Source organism: Gopherus flavomarginatus, chromosome 3 (genome assembly GCF_025201925.1).
Source record: "Gopherus flavomarginatus isolate rGopFla2 chromosome 3, rGopFla2.mat.asm, whole genome shotgun sequence".
Taxonomy (NCBI): domain Eukaryota; kingdom Metazoa; phylum Chordata; order Testudines; family Testudinidae; genus Gopherus; species Gopherus flavomarginatus.
The window spans coordinates 77,813,406-77,839,768 of record NC_066619.1 but is presented as its reverse complement, the minus strand read 5'-3'; the positions used below and the strand labels follow the sequence as shown (position 1 = coordinate 77,839,768).

The following is a 26,363-nucleotide window of genomic DNA, read 5'->3' as shown; positions in this document are numbered from 1 at the left end:
ATCATCCTGAAGCCTCACGTTATCCCCTCAAACAACAACTTCTTGCTCTGTTAGTAGAACTGGCCAGTTAACCGCTGCTCACTACCAGCAAGTGGAACCCACACATTTCCCTTTATTGATCAAGGGGAGGGCTTTACCCTTCTTCTATAATTCCACTACAGAAATTCTCCATCAGATAAGTTTGGGATAAGAAAACAAAATCAGTCTTAAAAAAAGAGTGCTTTTTTTTTAAAAAAGGGGCACAGTCAATTAATGGTAGTAAATATCTAATAATGCAAATCACACAATGTGCAAATGTGACTAATTTTTTTAGCAGATATGTTAAATCTTGGACACTAAGTACTATTTCTGTTAAAAGTTTTAAAAATTGAGAGGCTATTTTCTGATTAGTTCAATATTTGGACAGTACAGAGTGTAAAGAAAGCTAGATTATTAAATATTACACTTTTTAAAAAAATATGATTAAAAACTCTGCAAAGTTAAACCATAATCCATTTGGAAAATACCTTCAAACAAAGCAAAGACTATTTTAAAAATATTCCTATCTTTCCAGTTTGTCATTTTTTAAATTTCTATAAAGTAAATCGCTTATAGGAAAGGCTACCAAGGATCATACTGTTCTTTTCTTTTTTTTCTTCTTTTGAGAAACATTAAAATAAATGTTTTATTCAATTCTGGCAAAATGAAATCAGAAGAGTCCAAAAACACTGTTCTATTCCAATGGCTCTGAAAACTCCTGCAAACAATTAACCCAGTTCCTGCATCCACGTAGCTGGAATTGTTAACCACTGCCATCTCCCACATAAAACACATTCCTAATTCCTCTGCTTGAGAAATGCAATGACTCTAAACACGTTTCACTGTTATTTAAAGCGATTACTTTTCCTTTAATTCCCCTGCATTACCAAAAACCCCAAGATACATAAGCATCAATAACAAATGCTGTTCCAAACCACAGTCATATAACTTACCCTATGAACAAATTTGCCGTAAATAAAAAAAGCTCTTCCTATCTACAAGTGGCAAAATATCCTTCGGTTTCAACATATTCACCATTATTTGCCTCTATGACTATTTATATATGATTTTTTAAAAAGTTAAGTCTCTGTAACACGGCACAATATCTGTTGTTCTTCAGGTATGGTATAACATTATCCTCCAACATGGTATACTGGCTGTAAAATTAGTTCATTGTCTGCTATTGTATTATCTGAGAAATAAAATTAGCGCTAAATCTGGTGTCAAGCTGTTGCAACTACTCTACCCTTCCCATGTTGTGAAACTGGAGAGGAGAGGGGTTGGATGGTCCTGGCTAGATAGAAGAGTGGATGCAGGGGAAGGGGAAGAGGTCTGGGTACAGAAAAGACAGCAGTTCTTCTTGAACCTAACACATACAGGGACAAAGTTCAGGCCTAATAATAGGACCTTTGCATGCTGGCATGCAACCTGCATTCGCTCTTAAAATTAAATGAAAAACAAAAATACCTCCTCCAAACTAGTTTGGTTATGCAAAGCAGAGAAATGAGGCACACAAAAAGTACACTATACACATGCATAATACGCATACACAAACCATGAAAACACATTTGGGAAAATTCACTTTCCAGGCCTAGTTACTTAAGCTTTCCTTATAGTTAAAGGTCTGATCCTGAAAAGGGCAGAGCATTTACAACTCTCATTGTGTTGCAAGGAGACAGCGCTGATCAGCAGATCTCCCAGGTAATTAAGCACTAAGATGTCTTTCAGACACATATGCCATCAGCAGAAAGGGAAGAAAAAAAAAATTCAGGATAATCGTGGCTAGACTGAAATTATTTAAATGTTGGTCAGTAATGAGATTCAGATCCCAGAAAAGGAGAAAGAATCAGTACAAAAAGGCCTGTTATTTTTAATTCAATTGATTGTTGATAATTTCCAGAGAGATGAATAGGTAAAGGGTCTCCAAGCAGAAATTCAAAGCTCATTACACTGGCTGAGGAGAGAAGTCCCTCAGACTAGGGCTCAAATCCCCTAGATTTTTTCTGTGCAAAGATGATGCTTGAGTGCTCTGGAAATGATGAACAGGAGCAACAAGAATGCAATTGCTCCAAGATAACAAAATCCTAAATCAAGCTTAAGACAGACATTTTCTTCATATAGTGTACTTGAAATGAGGACTTTATGAAACTGATTCAGGGGGAGTCAGACTACCACTTTCTGATCACTTCTGAAGCCAGCGCGAGTTTTCCCAGGTTTGATTTTTTTTTTTTAAATGTTAGCCTTGTTGATGGAGAAAGGTGGTCTAGCTCTGGTCCTCTGCGTGTTGAAACAGAAAAAAAAAATCAATGATTAGTTCTGAAAGAACAAAAAGGCTGCCTCTGCTGATTTTACACAGAAACCTAAAAGGACTTTAACTTGTACTGACGTTTCCTTTCTTGAGATTCCTGAGAAAGTTACATTTCCTTTAAATCTGTAGCAACCTTAATAACTTTAAAAGCAGCAAAGAATCCTGTGGCACCTTATAGATTAACAGACGTTTTGGAGCATGAGCTTTCGTGGGTGAATACCCACTTCCTCAGATGCATGTAATGGAAATATCCAGGGGCAGGTATATATATGTGTGCTAGCAAGCAAGCTAGAGATAACGAGGTCAGTTCAATCAGGGAGGATGAGGCCCTGTTCTAGCAGTTGAGGTGTGAAAACCAAGAGAGGAGAAACTGGTTCTGTAATTGGCAAGCCATTCACAGTCTCTGTTCAATCCTGAGCTGATGGTGTCACATTTGTAGATGAACTGAAGCTCAGCAGTTTCTCTTTGAAGTCTGGTCCTGAACTTTTTTTGCTGCAGGATGGCCACCTTAAGGTCTGCTATAGTCTGCTATAACCAGTTTCTCCTCTCTTGGTTTTCACACCTCAACTGCTAGAACAGGGCCTCATCCTCCCTGATTGAACTGACCTCGTTATCTCTAGCTTGCTTGCTAGCATATATATACCTGCCCCTGGAAATTTCCACTACATGCATCTGAGGAAGTGGGTATTCACCCACGAAAGCTCATGCTCCAAAATGTCTGTTAGTCTATAAGGTGCCACAGGATTCTTTGCTGCTTTTACAGATCCAGACTAACACGGCTACCCCTCTGATACTTAATAACTTTGTGTAGCCACATCTACATGGTACGTGCTAAATATTGTTACAGTAGCCATCTACTGAAAAAAGTGCAGAAGAAAAACTGTATGGATTAAATAGGTTCTAGAGATAACATTTTCTTTCGTAGGCTCTAACCCAGCTAATTTATCTGCCCTCCTTGTCTTTATCTTCTTTAAGTTTCTCATCAGGGACTGACAGCTTGGGTCCTGTAGCTGTATGTCTGAACAGGCCAAGTGGAGAAGGCTCTGAAGATGGTTTTTGAAGGCAAAGGCAAAGCAAATGAGAGAGAAATAAAAAAAGTGTGAAAAAAACTGAAGTAAAACAAAAAAGCAGAGAAAAAACAGAGCTCAGAGAGACAGCCACATATAGCTCTAGATGGAGGTGGTGAACTGAAGCATGCAAAGGACCCATTTCTCGGAGACCCTCAAACATCTACCTGAAGCATTCATCTGTGCTCTGTCTGTTGCTGATTGTGGGCAAACTAACCCAGAGGTCTGGTCTCTGAATTGGTGGATGCTCTCTGTCTCTGGTCTCTGAATTGGTGGATGCTCTCTGTCTCAACTTATTATAGAGATCATAGAAAATAAGTGAAAAATGACTGAGTTAACTTGGTTGTAGAACATTACATTTCTAGACTTATCTTTAGTGACCAATATTCATATTATATCAATGTATACTTCTGCATTTAATATTAAAGGTGCTCTATCAACATCAGAGGTCACAGCTTAGGAAGATTTTATTAAAAATCTGGGTAGTTTTCTTGAGAATGATATATGGCCATACCTTAAGCCCCCAGCAATCTGGAAGAGTTTATGTACTACTTGTTCATTCAGAATGCCCACATTAGAGATATGATTTCAGTGAAAAGTCAAATCAGGCCTCCAAACTGGGGTTCTTTTTGGCTTGAAAGTTAACAAAATATGAATTTTTCAATATATGATTTTACAGTATTTACATAGCCAGGATCTTCCTGAGATTTTGGGCAAGTTGGGTTCTCTTTCCACTCCATCATTTGAGGGTGATGTTAAAGGAGAGAAAAACATATCCATTCTGTCTTGCATATCTGAGTCCTACTAAAAACACTGCACCAAATTAAAAGAGGAAGCAAGAACAGGATAATTTGTGGTTTCTTTGCAATATGCTAAAGATTCTTCTTTGATGGAAAGGATAAGTAGAGATCTTTCCTGTGTTTAAAACAGACTCCCCCCACCTTTTACTTTTTTCTTTGATATTACCATTTGTTTTCAAGCAAGCAAACAGTTATGCCTGAAACAGTCAAATATATTTGTAATTTTGAAAGCCAATCTTACTATTTGTGCTTCTTTGATTTATGGAAAACACCCAGTCCGTTAATAAGCATGTTCAAGACAGGGCCTCCCAGAGAGGGAGGGAGGGCAAAAGTAGGGCAATTTGCCCCAGGACTTGGGCCCCGCAGGGGCCCCCACGAGAGTTTTTTGGGGCCCTTGGAGCAGGGTCCTTCACTCGCTCCGGGGGCCCCAGAAAACGCTCGCAAGGCCCGGGCCCCCGGAGCTTCTTCCACTCCGGGTCTTCAGTGGCAATTCGGCAGCAGGGGGGTCCTTTTGTTCCGAGACTGCCGCAGAAGTGCCCCGAAGACCTGTGGCGGAGGGTCCTTCCACCCTGGGACCCGCTGCCGAAGCGCCGGGTCTTCAGCGGCAGGTTCCAGAGCAGGTCCCCCCCCCCCCGCCAAATTACCACTGAAGCGGAGGCCCCTCGCCGCTGAAGACCACAGGCCCCCTGAATCCTCTGGGCGGCCCTAGTTCAAGAAAAGCAGACCTGTTTTTCTACTCTCCATTACTTCTCCACTGAGAAGTAAATTATTTTTTATTTTACATTTCCTTCCCCAAAACATGGAAGGGAAATAAACCTGGGAGGAACTGAACTTTTTCCAACTCAAATTTCAATACCAAGAGTAGCTAATATGCAATATTGTTTTGGCCCATTTACCACTCTTGATCTCTAAAAGACATCATTTGGGTAAAGGGGAATTAGTTCCTCAATTTCCAAAGGGATTCCAACTTAAACAGGACCTAAACTCTCCACTCCTCCTTTCTTTTAGCTGTTCCCACTCCATATTAAACTGTGTCAAAAACTCACAACCCATTGTGAGCATGTAAGAGTAGGAAGAGGTCTGCTTGCACAGGAATTTGCCCAACTGCACAAGAACTTGCCAAAGAGTACAAACCCTATTTGCTCATACCCTACTAAACTATACTTTTGAGCAGGGGTAGGCAACCTATGGCACGCATGCCAAAGGAGGTATGCAAGCTGATTTTCAGTGGCACTCATACTGCCCGGGTCCTGGAAGCTCTGCATTTTAATTTAATTTTAAATAAAACTTCTTAAACATTTTTTAAAATCTTTTTTTACTTTATATACAACAATAGTTAAGTTACAGATTATGTAGAGACCTTCCAAAAATGTTAAAATGTATTATCAGAACATGAAACCTTAAACTAGAGTGAATAAATGAAGACTCGGCACACCACTTCCGAAAGGTTGCCGACCCCTTCTTTTGAGCGTGAAGAAAAAATACAAGCTCCAATCCTACTCAGAGAACAAAAGGCAACATAGTGTGCTGCAGGTCACATATTTCAGGCCAACAATAGAAAACATACTTGGGCTGTACAGCACGTAGGCATGGGATCTCTTACTAAGAACTTCAGAAGGCAGAGCAGAAATAAAATACAGTTAATTCAATAATCGTCACATTCACTTTCCTAAACTAATGTCCTGTATCTTATCATTTTGTGGATATTTGTCTTCTCTGATTGTTTATATTTCTGAAGTATTATATAATTTTTAGAAATTAATGTTAAACAACCGCAAGATTCAGGGACAGCCAAAAGGGCTACATCCTGCCTAACAGACAGCATATAGGTAGGAAACACTAGTCCAAAATGGCAGACCTAAGAAAGCACTAATTAAGAGTTACAACTGAAACCACATAGCAGAGTGTCTGTCTTGGGATAGAAAGTTGATATGTCAGCTCCTTTCTACAAGTTCTGAATCACACATTTCCCCATCGAATTCTTAGCATCAATAATTCAAAAAGAGCCTAAGAGTAAAGCTGAGGTTTGAGACTTTTCCCCAAGTAAAGACAGCTAGAATTGGGTAAAAAAGTTCCAATCTTTTAGAGAACCTTAAAAAAACCAAAACCAAAAATACACAAAAAACCCAACCAAACAAAAAAAACCCCAAACAAATAAAACCAAAACAAAGCCACCTACATCATTTTTGGATTTGGAAACAGGACACAAACTTTATATAGTCAATAATGAAGCACTTCCACTGCGACTGCCATACTTCTCCATTTCAACTCTGACATATTCTACCAAGCTTCCAAATCCAAAAGTCAAATAAGATTCCAAGTTGTAGAAGAGGAACACGTACAGCTGAAGAGGCTTGTCTTAGGCTTGTCTTGTCAAAGTTGCTTGGTCTTAGGACTGAATGAAGGAAAACCCAACTTTGAAATTACTCTCAGGGAACTGATGCTACCGAGAAAGATTTTTATTATGAAAAGGAATGCACCGGCAGACTGAGATTCTTGTAACATCTGCCAAAACATGGAATACTGGACAGAGTGAAAGAGCATCTGAGAAACAGATGTGCAGAGAGTGAGGGTGGGCAAGTTTCCCCATCTCATTTGAGAAAAGTACTTTTCATACATACTATATTTTAACACCAATGGCGAGTAGAATTTGACAATAAGTTGATTATTTTGCCATACAGGCATTATATGTATGACGGGAATATTTTTAATAAAGTACTATATTTGTTATGGTACATAAGTTCAGTTGAGTCTAAAGTTCTTTACAAGTGATTCAAAATGATAAAATTGCAATCTTTACTAACACGTACATCTATACTACTATCTAGGCTGTTTAGTGGCAAATGATATATCTAGGCATTACATGTAGGCTTGGCAGAATTCTTATCAATGTTTATTCTTAAGTATCTTTTCTATTGTTATCCACTTAAATCTTCATAATTGTGGGGGAGGGGAAGCAGAGAATTACTTAATGACAGCAGACACCGAGTCAAAAAGCTAAAGCTTCATAACCATTAAAACAAATTGTCAACATCATGTCAAAATATACATAATAAATATTCTCAAAGCAAACCATTAAGTTCTGAAGCAGCATTTTTCTTATGCTGCCTATCTGTAAATTTCTGATCGATGGAAATATTTTAGTTAGTTTGGGTGTGCGCAAGTGAAATTGACTTAACTGACATTTACCTATAAAAATCTAATCCTTCCAAGCTGAGTTACATGCAGTTGCTTTACCTCCAACAGGAGAGCAGCAGAGTGAGAATATCACCCATTGAAAGACCAATTGCTTGGGACTGTGACTTACGCATGGAGATATACCTAGCTCACAGAACTGGAAGAGATCCCAAAAGATCATCGAGTCCAGCCCCCTGCCTTAACTAGCAGGATCAAGTACTGATTTTGCCCTAGATCCCTAAGTGGCTCCCTCAAGGACTTAACTCACAACCCTGGGTTTAGCAGGCCAATGCTCAAACCACTGAGCTATCCCTCCACCTTTCTGAGGTAAATGGTGATAGAAGGCGTTAGGTTGTAAATACTTGTCTCTGTTCAACCTGCTCTTTCCCTTTTCTCCCCTCCCCCCCCAATGAAGTTCATGTTTAAACCTCTGTGCTTGTGACTGGGTACAGATTAGCTTGGCAAAGGCACCCAGAGTGGTTATAGGTTCCGAGATTACTTGGTGGGGGTTTGAAACAAAAAGAAAGACAGAAACTATAGAGAATCCCCTAATATAAGTGCCCGGCGTTTGTTGCTGCCAACCCTACTAGCAGAAAGGTTACACATGGAATGCCTTTGAATCAATTATCTGACATTCTTTAATTGCTTTCCATGTAAAAATGCAGTACTTTATGTATTCTCATTACCCACATGGGAGAGGCTTTTCTGTCTATTTCTTGTTCATCTGTTGAGACTGCCTGGTTGTGAATCAGTTGTAAAAGAAATGTGCTGGAGGAGAGAACGTACCCAACTAGTTTAGATCTGCCCAAGAACAGCTTACTTACTGTTACGTTGCCAATAAAGACTTTCCAATTTGCATGCCTTTGTAAATGACTCAAACCTAGAGTCTCCAGAGACATCAGGAGGAAAGACACAACAAGTATAATGATGGGGATTCAGCAATTATCTAACTGAGAAAATAGCACTCAGAGCATAATGCATCCTTACGCTCAAACTTGAATGCTGGATTTTTACTCAAATACAATATTCATAATTCTAAAAAAACCTTCATGAAAATTCAACCTGTCATTAGGATAATTATTAGTCAAATGTGGTTTTAAAGTTGTTATAAAACAGACAACCAGACATTTAATTACATGTCACAATGTTAGAGAAATGAATGGCTTGAAAGTTATGCTAACAAACACCCTGTCTAAAGAGGGGAAAATATATCTGATTCAATGTCTCGTCAGTCCACTGAAACTTCAATTTCAACAGACCTACACCCCTGAACAGCACAAATATTTAAATTCTTATATTTGTAACTGTTACTGTGAAAGCTTCAGACAATGGAGCATTTCTGAACAGATGAAAGTTTAGTTTGGCAAGTCTCAGTCAAATTAGTTTAACACCTTGACAGGTATAGCAACAAACATGGAATACACAAAATTCTTAATGTTCCACTCTGTTACATTTACAGTCAAAACAGATCTATGCATGATTTCACCTTCCGCGAAAACAAGCCCAGGCTTTTGTTACTAAAATAAGTGACACTAAATATTAAATATATGTATATGAAGATATTACCTTCATGGCATGAATTTCTTCTAGTAATCTCTCTGCTCGCCTTTGGTTCTTTAGTACCATATCTTCCGAACCCCTGTAGATAAAGACTGTGTTTAACTGGGTAACATATTGATTTGCAATCATTTCTCAACAAGGAAGTTATTATTTGCAGCAAAATAAATCACAAAAGTTAACAAACAATTTTATTTTACTGTTCACATCTATTTTATGTTAAATATAAGTTTTCAGAACAACCAACTAGACACAGAAACATCAATGCCCCCCAGCTTTTACAGATGAAATTAGCAAGCAGAAGAAATATAATGAGAATTCTAAAAACGTGATGGCAAGTAGTAATACATCTGATAGCAACATTTTGGCAAGGACTTTTTTAAAAATCAGAAGAATCTGCTGCATCCTCTATATGAGCTGTTGAATTAAATGTAGTGTCTAGAGAACACTATAAATTGTTTAGCACCAGTGTAAGTCAAGGTTGCTCAAACTAGATAAGAGATTAATCAAGCCCGAGAATAATTATTAGGCTGAAAGTTTACTTCTAAAATTTGTGTAAGTACATTATGTTTAAGTTTTGAATGACCCTAGATAGGATATAATAATCAAACCTTAAGAGATGATAGGGATTAAAGAATGCCTACCTACCGAAAAAAATAGAAAAAATAAAGTGAGTTTGCTGAAGATAGAATCCTGAAAATTTAGATGGCAAGAGGTACTTTTCTGAGTAAAATTTACAATAAAATTAAATGTTAATTACAAAATTTAAATATATAATGGAGGCCACGAGACTGCCAAAAATCGTACACAATTTGCTATAGTGGGTGAAGTGTCTAAAAAAACCCAGCTGCATTCTTCACATTTTAAACACAACAGTAGATTTGTCGTCTTCCATTGGTTTCCAGTACTAACAGTGTCACAAATCACTTTGCCCCATCTGAAAGATTAATTACACTAACACTGATTAAAAACATTATTAAAAAGTTTCAAAAACAGTGCTTATTTGTTCAAAGCATATTGAAAAGTGCTCCCTGCACTGAAACTTTGAACTTTGCACTGAGGAAGAAGCTGAAGCTTTCTGTAACAAAGTGATGTTCTAAAACAAAGGCTAAACTTTTCTAAAATGCTCATGTGATTTAGTATAAATCTCATTTTCAAAATTACTTCGGCCAAGTGTTTAAACCAGTTTTGAAAATGGGCCTTGGGCGCCAAAGTCACTTAAGCACTTCTGAAAACTTTACTTCAAGTCTGCTTTGGGAAATTGTCTTTACATTCTTATTACCTTAGACTATATTAAGAGAAGTAAAATATTGACACGAATCTATAAATAAGATTTACTACATCTTACACACTTAATAATGCACATTCATAAAAGTACAGTTCAAGACCAATCCCATTCTAAAAACATATTGTGTTCTTAATAAAAGTATTAACTATCCAATTAATTTACTGCCCCACTATCCACCTCAAATGTGTGGAGTGTTAAACAACATTATGTAGACACTCATTTTTACCCACAGTTTATTCAATATTTATCTAAGTCATTTAAAATAAATGCAGCATTAAAATTTTTTTAAAAAGGAATATTAATATTAAACTAACTTTTTTAATTTAAGTTTTGCAATGTGTCTGGTGAGTTTGCGAATGGTAAGAACTCTGGCCTTCTTCACCTCTTTTCTCATCTTCACAACCTATTTGAAAGGAGGACAATATATTAGAAAGCTGTTTATCCTTGTGTACAGAAACTAATCAATATATCTGTTATGCCTTTGTTTTTTGAAACTGATTCAACAAACAGAAAAATATTTTGAGAACACAGTTCACTCCTCTGCTTACCAAAAAATCTTAGTTCAAATGAATTCAGATTCCTGTTAAACTCAAACTGCTTCCATAAACATCAGAGGAGGAAAACAAACCAACAGTCTAAAAATGTGTCTGAGGTCTGAACAGGAACAAGACATGAAAAAGCCAAGGCATTCTTAACCAACCATATTTTAATATTATTCTTAGAACCACGCTGGCCTAGAATTTTGAACAGCTTAGATTTATGTTTTGCTCATTCATTTTGTATACGCACCTCATTGAAAATGCACCTGTACTTTTCTGTTAAAGCATGATATGGAACAAAACTACCTTTAACTGACAATTTAAATGTTCTTTAAAAAGCCCCTAAAGCGAACACTTATTCATTCTTTAATAATAGACCGTCAGTCAAAGGCTATTCTAAATTCTACAAGAACAGACAAACAAATAAAACCACATTGCTACCCATGTGGACTGTCATTAAATTTAGTTTCATTTCCACCCCCCAGAATTATACTTGCAAATTGTAAATTTACAGACTTACATCAAAATATATTTAATACTACTTGGGTTTTATTTCTCCCCAGTCAATCCCACAAAAAACACATTTTTTAAAAAAATGTTGCATAGATAAACAAATGGTAAATCCAGCAAATGAAATTGCCATGAAATTTCTCCAGGGCCAAACGTATTGAAAGTTAGAGTTTTCATAAAAATACAAGGACTTGAGGTGTAGGATGATAATAGCATCTCACTGCTGACTAATGACCTGACCATTCGTGTACATTAATACTGTACAGAAATTTGAAACTATTTAGCAATACATTTTCTAAAACTTTCTTTTTTGGAGTGATTTACCATTATCAATCGTAAAACAGTGTTAAAATCCACAAAGTGGAGAGAAAAAGAAAATATCAGAACAAAAATTGTGTCTGATTTTTGAATTTGTGGTAAAGTTGTAGCAAAATCCTAAAATTTACTCCTGGGCAGAGAATTTGTACTGTATGCCAAGTTGTCACACCCTTCTTAAAATTCCATAGAGGAATTTCTCTTTATTGTACCCAGAGTTTTTATTTTTAACTACAGACAAAATCTTAAATACTTGCACACTCCCTATGCATATCCACATATAAAATCGAAAATACTGATATACCTGTGGCAGACCCTAAATGTTCCAATGGCTCATGGCATTGGGTGTTCATCAAACTGAGACTGAATTAGGTTTTCAGAAGTCTATGCAAATCTTCTCCTGCCCAGTACAAGTGATATCATGTACTAGTTGCAGAAGCATCCAGTGGTACAATCAAGGAACCCTCCTCCCTCATGCATTTGTCATGTTCGACGTGATATAGTTGTTCTCCTCAGAGTATAAATTGGGGTAACATACACAAACGTTGGGGTTCTACCACCTTGTCATTCACAGCAGCAATTTAGTTGTAGGCCCTGCTCGGCACAAGGTCTTCTCTTTGCTCCCAGACAAAATTTGTGTCATGAGCCAATGCTCCCTAAATCTGGCAGCAGCAATCCCCTGGCTACCACTCCTGTCTACAACCTGGATGTATGACCTGTGAATCTTGAATTTCCCTAAAGGGGGTTGCCTAAGTCTCTTAACTCAGCTAGAGCCATCATTCCAGGATCTTCCCCAGGTACCAGAACTGGGTTCAGCAGCCACCGTATCCAATTTTCTTAGCTCATGGATAACTTCCCACAGGTACTGCTAATCCCAGGATAGGACAACAGCGAGGGTAGGGCCATATGTCATCTCACAGACAGCCACAGGCATCTGCAGAGATAGGCTTTCAGATGAGTGTGAATGCACTGTAGAAAGATTGTTTCCCCTGGAGTCCCTTCTGCCCCAGGTAAAGGAGCCTGCCCCAGGGCCTGGCTACATTCAGAGTCCAACCGACCTTGCACTTCTGTCCCATTGATCCATACAGTGACCATTACTTTGGCAGGTCTGGTCTTCCACACTCAGCTTTCCACTGTCCAAACCTTGGGATACTCACATTCCATAAAGGGGTACTCTCTTTGGGAGTGTTCTGGCTGCCCACATGAGAATAGGCCATCATGTTTTGGTCTGAGCCCATTCTCTCACCTGCTACCAACCTTGTCGATTAGTGGTTTGGCATCTAAGTTCACACTATTCCCTCATGGCAGCGGTGTCGGTAGCCAACCACACTCTTTAGGTTTTGTCCAGGCCCTTACTAGCCTGTTGCTGTGACTCATCCAAAGTCAGTCATCCTAAATCACGATGCACTGAACATGAGGGCACTTGTCCCTGATGAACAGAGAGTGTTCTCTTCTGCCTGGGGTTCATATCAGGTTGGGTCGGCTTCTTAACCTCAGTCTGTTCCCTGCCCTCATCTCTGAAGTTTTTAGGCAGTTTTCATGGAGTAGCTCAGGGGTCGGCAACCCATGGCACGTGTGCCCATTTTTAATGGCACGCTGGAGCCTGCTGGGACTCCAGTTTGCCATTAAAAATCCTGCCGACGCGGCAAGCTGCAGGGTCCATGCTGCCTGGCCGGAGTGCGGACAGAGCGCAGCAAGCCGCTGGCCCCTCTCCCGTCCTCCCCCCCTTCCCCTGGAGTCCTGCCGCCGCGCGCGCAGCACTCTGGGGGCCGGGGCTGCACACTCCCATGGGCCAACGTTTGGCTCCGTGGGGAGGGAAAACTGCTCCCCGCTCATCCGGAGCAATGCCACGGCACGCACAGTGCTCTGAGGGGCGGGGTTATGTGCGCGCGGCAGCGACAAAACTCTGGATGAGCAGGGAGCCTCATGGTAAGGGGTCCGGCTCGGGGGGGTGGGGGGTTGGATAAGGGGTGGGGGCAGACAGGGAGCAGGGTGGGTTGGATGGGGGGATGGGATCCCAGGGGTGTGGTTGGGGTGGTGGGTCTCTGGAGGGGGCAGTTAGGGAGCAGCAGGGGTGCATGGGGCATGGGAGTCCCGGGTCTGTTAGGGGGTGAGGGGTGGATAGCGGTCAGGGCAGTCAGGGGATAGGGAGCAAGGAGGGTCCCGGGGGGGGGGGGGATCTCTGGGGGGGGTGGTCAGGGGACAAGAAGATGTGGGAGGTTGGATAAGTCGGGAGCTCTAGGGGGGGTTGTCAGGAGGTAGGGGTGTGGAGAGGGGTTGCATGGGTCCAGAGTTCTGGGGGTTCTGTCTAGGGGCGGGGAGCGGTTAGATAGGCATGGGAGTCCAGGGGGTTCTGCCTGGGGGCGGGGGTGTGGATAAGGGTTGGAGCAGTCAGGGGACAGGTAGGGGATAGGGTCCTAGGGAGACAGTCAGGGGACAAAGGACAGGGAGGCTTAGATAGGGGGTGGGGTCCCAGGAGGGGGTAGTCGGGACAAGGAGTGGGGGGATTGGGGCTTCTGGGGGGGCAGTCACCCAGTCATCTGCCCTGAGCCCTAACCTTCCCCCCCACACACACACACCCAGCCCTCTGGCCTGAGTCCTGCACCCCCACACACACCCCACGCCCTTGCCCTGGGCCCTGTACCACCCAGTCCTCTGACTCCTTCACCCCCACATAACCACAGCGCTGTCTCTGGCACCCCCACACATACCCAGCCCCCCCTACCCTGACACCTGCACTCCTCACATGCCCCCAGCCCTCTGCCCTGACTCTTGCACCCAGCACATCCCCAGCCCCCCCATCCCATGCACTCCGCAGATCCCCACCCCCACCCTGAGGACCAAACAGGAGCTCCTGCACCCCCACTCACACCCCTACCTGCACCCCTCACACCAAATGGGAGCTGACCAGGTAAGTGCCTCCACATCCAAACCTCCTGCCCCAACCCTGAGCCCCCTCCTTCATTCTAGCTCCTGGCCAGATCCTCCACCCCCCAGCCCTGTGCTCGGTCCACTCTCACCCTCAGCTCAGTCCAGAGAGAGGAAGAGAATGGGCCAGAACCAGGGAGAAGGTAGGTACCCACTGTATGTGGGCAGGGCCGGGACCCCAGACCAGCAGCGGGCTGAGCGGGTCTGGCAGCAGGGATGCCGGCTGGCAGAAGCCAGCGGATGGAACCCCTGAGCAGCAGTGGGCTGAGCCGTTCAGGGTCCCAGCTGCTGGCCCCGCACATCCCGCGGTTCTGGCTGCCAAACCCTTCCCAGCTGGGGTCCCGGCTGCAGGCCCCACTCAGCCCACTGTCGGCTTAGGTGAATAGAACCCCAGAACAGCAGCGGGCTGGCGGCGTAAGATCAACATTTTAATTTACATTTTAAATGAAACCTCTTAAATATTTTGAAAACCTTGTTTATTTTACAACACAACACTAGTTTAGTTATATAATATATAGACTGGAGAGAGAGAGAGAGAGAGAGACCGACCGACCTTCTAAAAAACATTAAAATGTATTACCAGCTCACGAAATCTTAAATTAGAGTGAATAAATGAAGACTTGGCACACCACTTCTGAAAGGTTGCCGACCCCTGGAGTAGCTCATGACTGAGTACCTACCTCAGGGCAGACTGTCAAAAACAGGGCAGACACTCCAAACTGGTTCTATGCTCTGTAATTAGATTTCACCAACCCAGTAACAGTCCCCCTAGGCTCTCCAGTCTATCTTGCCACGCAGGCACATTGGACCAAAGATCACAAAATATCCAGGTTACTTCTGGTCCCAGGAAACCAGTCACATGAGTCTATACCTCAGATCAGTTTATATTTCAGTTCTGACACCAAAGACAATGCTTCCAACTAATCCTTAATAAGCTAACTAAAGGTTTATTAACTAGGAAAAATAAATATGAGTTATTTACAGGATAAAGCAAGCAAGCATATACACACAAATGAGTTACCATCCATGGTTCCTAAACATAGTAATCTTTCAATTCAAAATGTCTTTCAGGGTGGACCCAAGGCTAATCCCTGGGGATCTCTGCCTTAGTTTAGTGTCTCTAGCCCTGTGAGAGTTCAAACAGCAAAGAAATGAAAAATTTACTTTTGCCCATTTTATCTTTTACATTTAAGCCTTCCAGCCTACGAAACGAGCAACCTTGCAAGTAACATTTCCAAGATGTGATAGGGTCATTCACCAATCCTTGTACTGCGATGTTCATTAATTGCCAACTTAATTTTGATAGGCCTCCTGAACAGGCAGAGAGAATGATTCCCATACCTAGATTCACAAGTTTAGAGCAAACATTTTCAAAGCTATAAGCAAAACTTACTTTTTTTTTTTTTGCATGGAATAGACATTACAAGTGAGATTATGAAATGCTTGTAAATTTTTGTATGCATTAGAGTCTAAACACTAAATACATTCTGATAAAAGACTAATACCTATTCTGAATAACATACAGGTGAGATGGTTTGATTTCCAGTTATGAGTTTGTCAGTGATCAGCTGATGCCTAAAGACTTGGCATGAGCTGGCAACTGGTTTACTGCCATCAAAGGGCACTGATGGAAGCACTGACCCTGGGCTCACGGCCCCAATCATCAGATCCCTGGCTGCCCAGACCAGCTCCAACAGTAGATGCTATAGCACGTTTTGTTGTAAGTCTTTCTGCTGGCTCACCATCTTGCATAGCAGCTGCTGTTGAGTGATGCACTGTTGCAACAGTTGCTGCTGGAATGACTATTGCTGGGTTGCCTGTTGTCTCTGGCTCTCTATCAGTCACTCGTACCACTGCTCTGGACCAATTCTGCTTGGGTTCGTTCTCTCTCTCTCGTGTATGGACCTTTAATTTCCCTCTAATTTACCCTAGTGTCAGGCTAGGAAGTGAACGCCTATATTCTCTAGTATTTGTAGCAGGCTACATCTTTTTAGTGTCCCCTTAAGTAAAGGATGGGCACTGCTACTGTCTTGGGGTATGTCTACAGTACGGGATTATTCTGATTTTACATAAACTGGTTTTGTAAACAGATTGTATGAAGTCGAGTGCATGCAGCCACATTAAGCACATTAATTCAGTGGTTTGCGTCCATGTACCGAGGCTAGTGTCGATTTCTGGAGCGTTGCACTGTGGGTAGCTATCCTGTAGCTATCCCATAGTTCCCGCAGTCTCCCCCACCCATTGGAATTCTGGGTTGAGATCCCAATGCATGAAGGTGCAAAAACAGTGTCGCAGATGATTCTGGGCAAATGTCATCACTCAATCCTTCCTCTGTGAAAGCAACGGCAGACAATCATTTCATGCCCTTTTTCCCTAGATTGCCCTGGCAGATGCCATAGCGTGGCAACTATGGAGCCTGTTTTGCCTTTTGTCACTGTCACCATACGTGTACTGGATGCTGCTGACAGAGGCGGTACTACAGTGCTACACAGCAGCATTCATTTGCCTTTGCAAGGTAGAAGAGATGGTTATCATCCCTATTGCACCGTCTGCCATTGTAAATTGGTGATGAGATGACGGTTATAAATCATTTTGTACCGTCTGCAACTGGAAATTGGTGATGACGGTTATCAATCATTTTGTACTGTCTGCTGCTGTCATGGGTGCTCCTGGCTGGCCTCGCTGAGGTCGGCCAGGGGCGCATGGACAAAAATGGGAATGACTCCCCGGGTCATTCCCTTCTTTATGTTTTATCTAAAAATAGAGTCAGTCCTGCCTAGAATATGGGGCAAGTCTACTAGAGAGCCAGAGAGCACAGCCACTCCGGGTCAGAGCCCCAGAGATCCCTCAGAAATGATGAGCTGTATGCCATTCTAGGGGGTGCCCCTGCAACAACCCCACCCATTGCTTCCCTCCTCCCACACCTCTCCTGGGCTACCGTGGCAGTGTCCCTCCATTTGTGTGATGAAGTAATAAAGAATGCAGGAATAAGAAACACTGACTTTTTAGCGAGATAAAATGAGGGGGAGGCAGCTTCCAGCTGCTATGATAGTCCAGGGAGTACAGAATCTTTTCTTTAGACATGAAAGGGGAGGGGGCTGATGGAGTTCAGGCTCCAGCTGGTATGATGAGGATGGTTACCCAGCATTTTGTACCATCTGCCAGGAATGACAGGGAGTCATTCCCATTTTTACCCAGGCGCCCCAGCCGACCTCACTGAGGCCAGCCAGGAGCACTCACGGGATGACGACGGTTTTCCACCATTTTGAACCGTCTGCAATCAGGAAAGGAAGGGGAAGAGATGCTGCTGTTCAGCGCCGCAGCACTGCGTCTACCAGCAGCATGCAGTAGACATACGGTGACACTGAAAAATGGCAAGAAACGATTTTTCCCCCTTTTCTTTCACGGGGGGCAGAGGGGTGGTAAATTGACGAGATATACCCTGAACCACCTAGGACAATGTTTTTGACCCTACAGGCATTGGGAGCTCAGCCAAGAATGCAAATGCTTTTCGGAGACTACGGGGACTGTGGGATAGCTGGAGTCCTCAGTCCCCCCTCCCTCCCTGAGTGTCCATTTGATTCTTTGGCTTTCTGTTACGCTTGTCACGCAGCACTGTGCTGAGTCCCTGCTGCAGCCTCTGTCTATCATAGCCTGGAGATTTTTTCAAATGCTTTGGCATTTCGTCTTCTGTAACGGAGCTCTGATAGAACAGATTTGTCTCCCCATACAGCGATCAGATCCAGTATTTCCCGTACAGTCTATACTGGAGCTCTTTTTGGATTTGGGACTGCATCGCCACCTGTGCTGATCAGAGCTCCACACTGGGCAAACAGGAAATGAAATTCAAAAATTAGCAGGGTTTTTCCTGTCTACCTGGCCAGCGCATCCGAGTTCAGATTGCTTTCCAGCAGTCACAATGGTGCACTGTGGGATACCGCCCGGAGGCGAATACCGTCGATTTGCAGCCACACTAACCCTAATCCGACATGGCAATACCAATTTCAGCGCTACTCCTCTCGTCGGGGAGGAGTACAGAAACCGGTTTAAAGAGCCCTTAATATCGATATAAAGGGCCTCGTTGTGTGGACGGGTGGAGGGTTAAACTGGTTTAACGCTGCTAAATTCAGTATAAATGCATAGTGTAGACCAGACCTTGGACTCCAGGGCACATCCCTTTGGTTGTGCCATTCAGAGTCTCTGTCCTTTGCAAGAGGAGTTACAATAGTCCAAAGAAAAAGTCAATATGTTTCCGCAGCCCACAAGAAGAAGGGTCCTAAACTTTCAGGAAGCCAAAAGTGGAAAAAGGGAGAAGGGGTACCAGCCCTTCCCCTAACCAAGTTAAAAAAAGAATAAAGATGATTTGTGTTCTGATTAAAGTTTCAATGGTAAAAGTGTCAAATATTTCAGCTTGGCTTTTATTGACTATGTATATTCAACTCACTACATTCAGAATGTGAAGCACATTTCTCACAAGGTAGTACAGATCTTATTTCAATTTAATAGTAGTAGTTCTAATGCAGGAACATCTGTATACCATTGCACATGCTGAATAAACTACAGGTTCTTAAAAGGTTTACCACAAAGCAAAAGTGTGTTTGCACCTTGAAACCAACTTGTCATGAATGTGAAGTCTGGGAGAACTGTAATAATTTACTATTCAGAAATTTTCATGCCGGCAAACACCCTTCATCTAACAACTGTACAAACAGGAAGTCTGTCTTTAAAAAGTCTTGCAAAGTTGTACTTTTTCAAAATGAGCATTGAGGACAAACGTAAACTACTGATGTGATAGATGCTCTGAGCAATTATTACCTTTCTCTTGCCCCTAAAAAGGAAGTATGTACAAAGATGACGATGTAATTACATAACTACAGAGAAAACTATTTCCTTGGAGTTCATGACATTGCATGTCTAGTTCTGTTCTGACAACTGCAGTCTGTACAGTTGAAAACACACTGGAAAACATTTAAGCTCGAGATCATTTAGAACTTCTTAAATGAAAAGAAAAAATGAGTATGTCTTATTTCATAGGAAGCTTTAATAGTGGTTCTTTAACACTGCAGCAAAAAATCCACACACTATAATAAAAAAGCCCAAGATTATTCTTTGAATAAAGCATACACTAATTTAAAAAGCACAGCTAGTCATTACATAACAAAACATATACATTTAGTTTCCTCTCCAACATGCTTTGTAATGTTTTTTTCTAGGAACATTTAATGCAGATGGAACACGGTTTTTTTAAGGGACTAGCTGCCCCAAAAAATACAAAAAACAAAAAACAAACAAAAACAAACACAAAACACTAACTTCTTCAGCTGCCAGCCAATTATAAAGTTCTGTAGCTGGATGACAGCAAGAACAAGGAGAGATATCCACTATCCAGCAGCCACAAAACATCAAAGTAACCAACCTGTGGCTGTTTCTTTCCCAGTGGTTGGTATGTGTGAATTGGGCTCTTGGAAGTCCTCTTGAAGTTATTCCCATGAAAATGACCAGCTCTCTGAAGCAGAGACAGCCTTTTTTTCTGTGTTTGTAAAGTGCCTAGCACAATGGGGTCTTGGTCATGACTGGGGCTCCTCATTATCATCTTTTATTATTTATAGCAATGTTCAGTGAGTTCTGACATCCAAAACGGGTTAGATGTTTCTTCCTTAGCTAACTGCTCAGTTGGGAATTTTTTTTTAATAGAGTCTTAGCCAAGCAGGACTCTGATGTTTCAGAAGGTCAAGCAGTAAAGGAAGTGAAAGCCCTTTTAAATGAAGCCTCTAAAATGACTGGGGTATGACGTAGGCTCACGACCATGTATCAGAACTCCCCAGACTTAGTAGCCCCTGAAACTTGGTGATGGGGAGTTCCTTCCACATAGATATAAAAATACAAACAAAAATCAAAAGAGACTAATTATAGACCAGAGGTAAACCTCAAACCAAATAATTTCCTCTGTCAACAGCAACCCTGGAAAATTACATTCTAGAGTGGCTAGGAGTTCACAGACTACGTGGCTACCAGTGGAAAGAATGACCAAGAATTGTTTGCAATGCAGGATGGGAATGGTGGGACTCTCCTTCCGCCAAGGTAGCTCTGACAGTCATTGCAGAATGGTGCTGTCTAGTTGGTTTAGATATTAAAAAAAACCCTAAAACTTGAGAAGTCATCATGGAAAGAAAACCAGTTTTAGTGTCTATTAAAAACAAATGTGTAATAAACACCAGCATAGCAAAAGATATGTCAACACATTTAACAAGTCATCCCTAGGAATCTTGCCTGAAATAATGCATGCAACTCTATGCTGTGTCTCTTGGAGATACAATACAGAACTCACAGCCCAGGAGAAGGGCACAGCTATGGTGGCTGCAAGACTTCTATGCACCCTCCTGATTCTGGGCTATTCCAGGGACTGGAGATCACAGTGATGCCTCCTGACCTTATAATTTATAAACTATGAAATTTAGACTCTTAGTGCTATCTAAATTACAGCACCTTCTTCTGTTGCTCCATGGGTTGCAATGCTACCAAGAATCTCTGCAGTACTGTATGCCGGAGCCATGCCCTCGACATACTTTCTATGCCATTTCTTGCAAGGCTGATTTGTCTTGCATACCTGCAAGTTTCACCTCATTTAAAAACTACTTGCTTACAAAATCAGACATAAAAATACAAAAAAGTGTCACAGCACATTACTACTGAAAAATTGCTTACTTTCTCATTTTTACCATATAATTATAAAATAAATTGAATGGAATATAAATATTGTACTTACATTTCAGTGTTTAGTACATACAACAGTATAAATATAATTGTATGAAATTTTAGTTTGTACAGACTTCGCTAGTACTTTTTATGTAGCCTGTTATAAAACTAGGCAAATAACTAGACCCCCTGGGAGACCCCCAGGAGTATGTGTACCCCTGGTTGAGAACCATCATTTTAGAAGATAGGCTGATGACTATCCCAGCCAATACCTGGCTTTTAGGGTCCTTTACATGGCTTGAGACCTTTTACCCAACATAAAGGGGCTGGACAGGAGTAAGGCTCTCACCCAATATACATCAATTACAGCTAACACTAAGCATATACATCTGTATGCTTTACAGTATATTTATTCACAACTTAAATATTTGGATCAGTGATAACAGATGAATCAGAGTTCTGTATTTTGCATTTAAACAAATCTTGCATGTGCATTCAAGTACATCAGATTCATTTATAGTAGGTTTATCTATATTAAAATAATCATAATATCTTGCACTTCTACAGTATATTTCATTAGAAGATAGCAAAGCACTTGACAAAATACCAATGAACTAATTCTGAACAGCACAGTTAAGCACATAAATATCCCTAATTTTGAAGATGAAAGAACTGTGGGGTATAAAAGGTATGGTCTCACAGTAATTCTACGGAACAGATAGGATAAAATCCACATCACTGGACTCCTAGTCCTGTTTTTAAATCACTGGATCATATTTCCTTTCTACGGAAAGAAACAGAAAGAAGAAACATTGAAAAAAAACAAATTAGCAGAGTAAGTAACAAAGCCGACTTTAGATATGATTTGCATTTGCAATAATTATAAGAAGCTTAATCAGTACAATAAGTTTAATCACCACTGTAGCTTTATTATATTGATAGGTTAAAATGGTCAAAACGGCCTCATAGTTATGGTCCGCGCCTGGGAAAATCTATTTTGTAGTGTTCTGCAGTGTCATTATTGGATAATGGAACTCTAGAAGAGAAAGTGAAATATATCACATGTTGACTTGCATGCCAGCACTAGGAATGCCTCCCCAGCATTTAGTAGTTTCTCAGAAGTGCTGGTGCCCAAGCTACTAGGGCAAAAAAAACTAGACAGTTCAGTCATGCTTTGATCTTGAAAATATTGTATACAATATTTTTACAGAACGAAAAATTAAAAAGTGTGCTTAATTGCATTTTAATCCTAAACAGAGTACTTTTTCAGCCCTCTGCCATTTCAGCGGTCCGATATCAATATGTATATAAACACTTTATAATTATATTGGGTAACTATGGGAGTACTCACATGCTTAAAATTAGGCATATGCTTAAGTATTTTGCTGAATCAGGGTGTCGGTGCTTGAAGTCTTTCAAATAGATAAACAGCTGCCTCCCCTCTCCTTCCTACATAGCATATATATTCCATCCATATACAACTCCCATCACATCACACCTCTCTTGTGTACCGTCCAAAGTCTGCTGGAGAGGAACCCCACTCTGGTAGGCCTCATAAGATCTGTTAGAATAAGGCTTCCTTCCTTTTGGCCTTATACCTCCACTCAATTTAAATTCTTAAACAAAAAAACTGTTAAAGAAATCAAATTGAAAAATGTGCTTCAGTAGAGTTCACCATACTCCATCCCCATCAAAAGTTACTTTCTTAAAAAAAAAATTCTACAATTTCCAAGAAAATCCAAATATTAGACCCAGTTAATGAGCAAGGGGTTTAGCCACTTCTCTGCCATGTAATCATTCACCTCTATCATTCTAACTCACACTACCATCTAAATTTTGCAAGTACTGTGTAGAAGTCAGACAGTTGAGATTCTTCTTTTTCCTTCACTCTTTATTGTGAGAGTTATATATATTTTTACCATCCTACTTAAAAGACTTTATCAATTAGAATCCTGTAAAAGACTTACCATTTTAATTACTGTGACCAAGCATGAGAGGCTGGGGAAAATTTTTTAGACTCATTGCACGATATGCTGTCCCCTAGGTCTGATACCCACAAAATATTAACAGCTCTAACATCTTTTCCCTGAAGTAGAAGCAGAGTTATTAAACTCTCTCTTTGAGATTGGGTCTGAGGATTCTGATGTTACTTAACATTAAATATTTTCATCTTGGTTAACGTGACTGAACTTAATGATGTGCTTGCCAAAATTAGCCTCTGATCAAGACTGCTGCACCGACCAACTTTACAGGACAAGTAGCATTTGCTTTTACATAGTATGAAGCAAAATAAATGCATGACAGAAGAGAAGAAAGTGTCACTGCATACAATGCACACTCTTTCCTATTTCTTTCTTGTTATTTGAGAAAATACCTGCACAATTTAAACAAAGTTGGCAATTTCCACAAACGATGCTTTGCTAGTTTCTTGATGAGAAGTGGGGGAGAAGGGAGACCAAAAAAATCCTTTATTATTATTAAAATCCTTCCACTTGCCTGGCTGATACCTGAAAAAAAAAAACCCACCAAAAAAACCCACAACCCAAAACATAGTTCCACATATGCATTAATGATAACCGAATCCCAGATACAGGCATAGAAAGACATTCATAGATAACATAGAAGGCCACTGCTAAAAGAGATTTGTCCTCACTCTCTCCTCCCATGAGCCTTTTTTTAAGTCCACAGATTTCAAGGACTGTGGTGGAAATGTTCTCAAAGGAATATTACATTAGAATAAAATGTTATGCTTGGATGCATTTGGGGCTTGTTTTAAAGTTTGTAGAGGGAGCTCATCTCCAAATTAAGCGAACATTCAACCAAATTCTTTTTAATCTAGGAAAATATGACTAAAGATTTGGGAGATGTAGCAAGAAAGATACACGTCTATATTTTCAACTACAGTGTTAGCAGATTGTTGCAGAAGTTAACAATCCAGTTGGTTAAGGGACAAAAATAAGCAATGCTCACATATTATCCCAAGACTAGCTAGGGGTAGTCTGTTCTAAAATATTGAAATACAGGTATTAAATGATCTGGATAAGATTCCAAAAAGACATTATAAAATCAGAACTTTTTATTATTTTTATGTGTACAAGCAGCAGCTAATTTACAAGAATCATATTTACATCACCTATGTCCTAATTCATCTTTAAACTTTTAGTTGTTAAAGAAATGTACTTGTACAATTATTTTCTTCATCTCAAATATATGAGCCCAGAAATGGATAGTCATTCCATTTTCCCTTGAGCAGTCTGAAGCAAAACACAACTATTCACTTAGTGCTTGATCCTACAAGATTCTGAGCGCTACGGCCCTAATTCAACAAAGCAATTCAGTCCAGGATATAGCCCTTAAACAGATAATATTGGGCCACAATCTGGAGTCTTTTCAACCATTTCTGGTGGACTCTGCTCAAGTTCTAGCCATGGTTTTCAAATCTGCGAAGCTAAATAAATCAGGGGACTACTGTATTCCTGGTAACAAATTTAGCATCTACCTCTACTAGCAGAAAAAGGTCATCCTCTATAGAACAAGTAACCTGGACTTGTTCTACCAATCCCAGGAAAACTTGGAAGACATTTTTCAGACTAAAAAAAAAAAAAAGGACACATGATCACATTTTATAGTTTTCATCACACAGACCTATGGGTCCTCTTCCTTTGTAACCTCTCCTTCTTCCTCTTCCTTCTGTCACTATCTTCTTTTCTTTATTCTTCCTCAGTTTTCATATACAGGCTAATAAATGTTTCAAATGAATAGTGTACAACTGCACTCCAGTACAGTGTAATACTAGGTGATATTTTTATTCATTTACTTTCTATTTCTTCCCCCAAAAATAAACACATACCTTAAACTAAGCTGAAACTTTAAAAGGTTCTCCTTAGAAGATTCCCATCTATTTTTGTTTGCTCATATTAGATAAAGTCTCTTTGTAAAGATATTGTACATCTGTTCTTTCTGTAATAACTTGGGCTACACAAGTGTCATGACTTTCAAAAACATCAAGGCTCTGCAAGGCTTGAAAGAGGAACTTTACTCTTAGGAAGTCGTCTTCACATTTTCTACAGGGCTTTGTCATAGAAATTTGGCTAGATGTAAATTTATCTAAAGAAATGATCTCTCTGGTATTTTTTCCCCTATTGGCAAATATAAGCCCTATGATAATTGACTATTTTAACCTATTAAGCTCAATGAATACAACACTACTAAACTTTAGGGAAAAAAAACCATACGTCCTAGATATCAACATCTTAACAGCAACCAGTGAATATCACACAGAAAGTGAAGTTAGATGTACACAGGTGATGAAGAATACAAGTACATTTCAAACAGAATGACCAAGTACGAGGAAACTGAGGCTCAGGGAGTAGGGCTGGATTCTTTTATTCAGATAAATAATTGAATCAAAGCCACGAAAAGGAGCTTTGATAAAAGTGTGTTTGAAGCTGACCAACTGTTTGATTTTAAATAGAGAGTTTTCCATAGCTTGATAACATGAAAGAAAGGTTTACCACTGTGCTGTGGGACACAAGCTGGTACTTGTGATGCAAAAAACTAGGATATAGGGAAAGAACAGAGAATAGGAGGCAATGAAATCAGAAGCATGGTGAATTTATTGAAACGTGCATTTTTCCACATTTGTTGTATCTGTTCCAAAACATTCTTTTTTATTTCATCTACAAGTTTCACAGATTTCCTTCAGTCCTTTTCATATTTAATTTGGAGAGAGTGAATACCCTGCATTTGCCTGGGACTACTATAGATGCCAGAAGATGAAGAGGGCTTTCTGCTGCCCACAAGTATGCTTTGGTATTATTGGCCAGCCAGATTGTGAAACATAGCCGCATGGATAATATCAGTTTAACAAGTGTTTACATCCCACAAGAAAAAGCTCCTCCTTCGAGGCTACTTCTATCATTTCTGTGTATTTGCCTCCTTCAGTAGGAACTCCGTGCCCCACCTGGCGTTTACCGATTAAGCCAGACAGAGCACAGGTTTAACAACATTTGATACTGAATTTTGTTTGAAATTAAAATGGGTCAGTAATTTGCCATCTACACACAAATGTTTTCTGCAAGAAAAAGCAAATAGTGGGAGTGACGCCCATGGGAGAGGATAAGAAAGAGAAGGAATAAAGAGCTTCAAATATCCCTGCTA

At 40.5% G+C, this 26,363-nt stretch overlaps 1 protein-coding gene across 3 annotated transcripts in view; it reads right to left on the bottom strand.

Annotated features, from left to right (window-relative positions):
• Window positions 1-26,363, bottom strand: part of SRFBP1 (serum response factor binding protein 1) — a 126,801-nt gene that overhangs the window by 76,264 nt on the left and 24,174 nt on the right. Inside the window, exons 2-3 of one of the 3 annotated variants that reach the window (XM_050945893.1) lie at window positions 10,530-10,618; window positions 8,937-9,009 (exon numbers count right to left, since the gene is read on the bottom strand). The exons of 1 other annotated variant lie outside the window; for it this stretch is intronic. In XM_050945893.1, coding sequence (XP_050801850.1) covers window positions 8,937-9,009; window positions 10,530-10,618 — 162 coding nt within the window. The remainder of the gene's footprint in view (window positions 1-8,936; window positions 9,010-10,529; window positions 10,619-26,363) is intronic. One more of the 3 variants, XM_050945894.1, reaches the window with a different exon arrangement.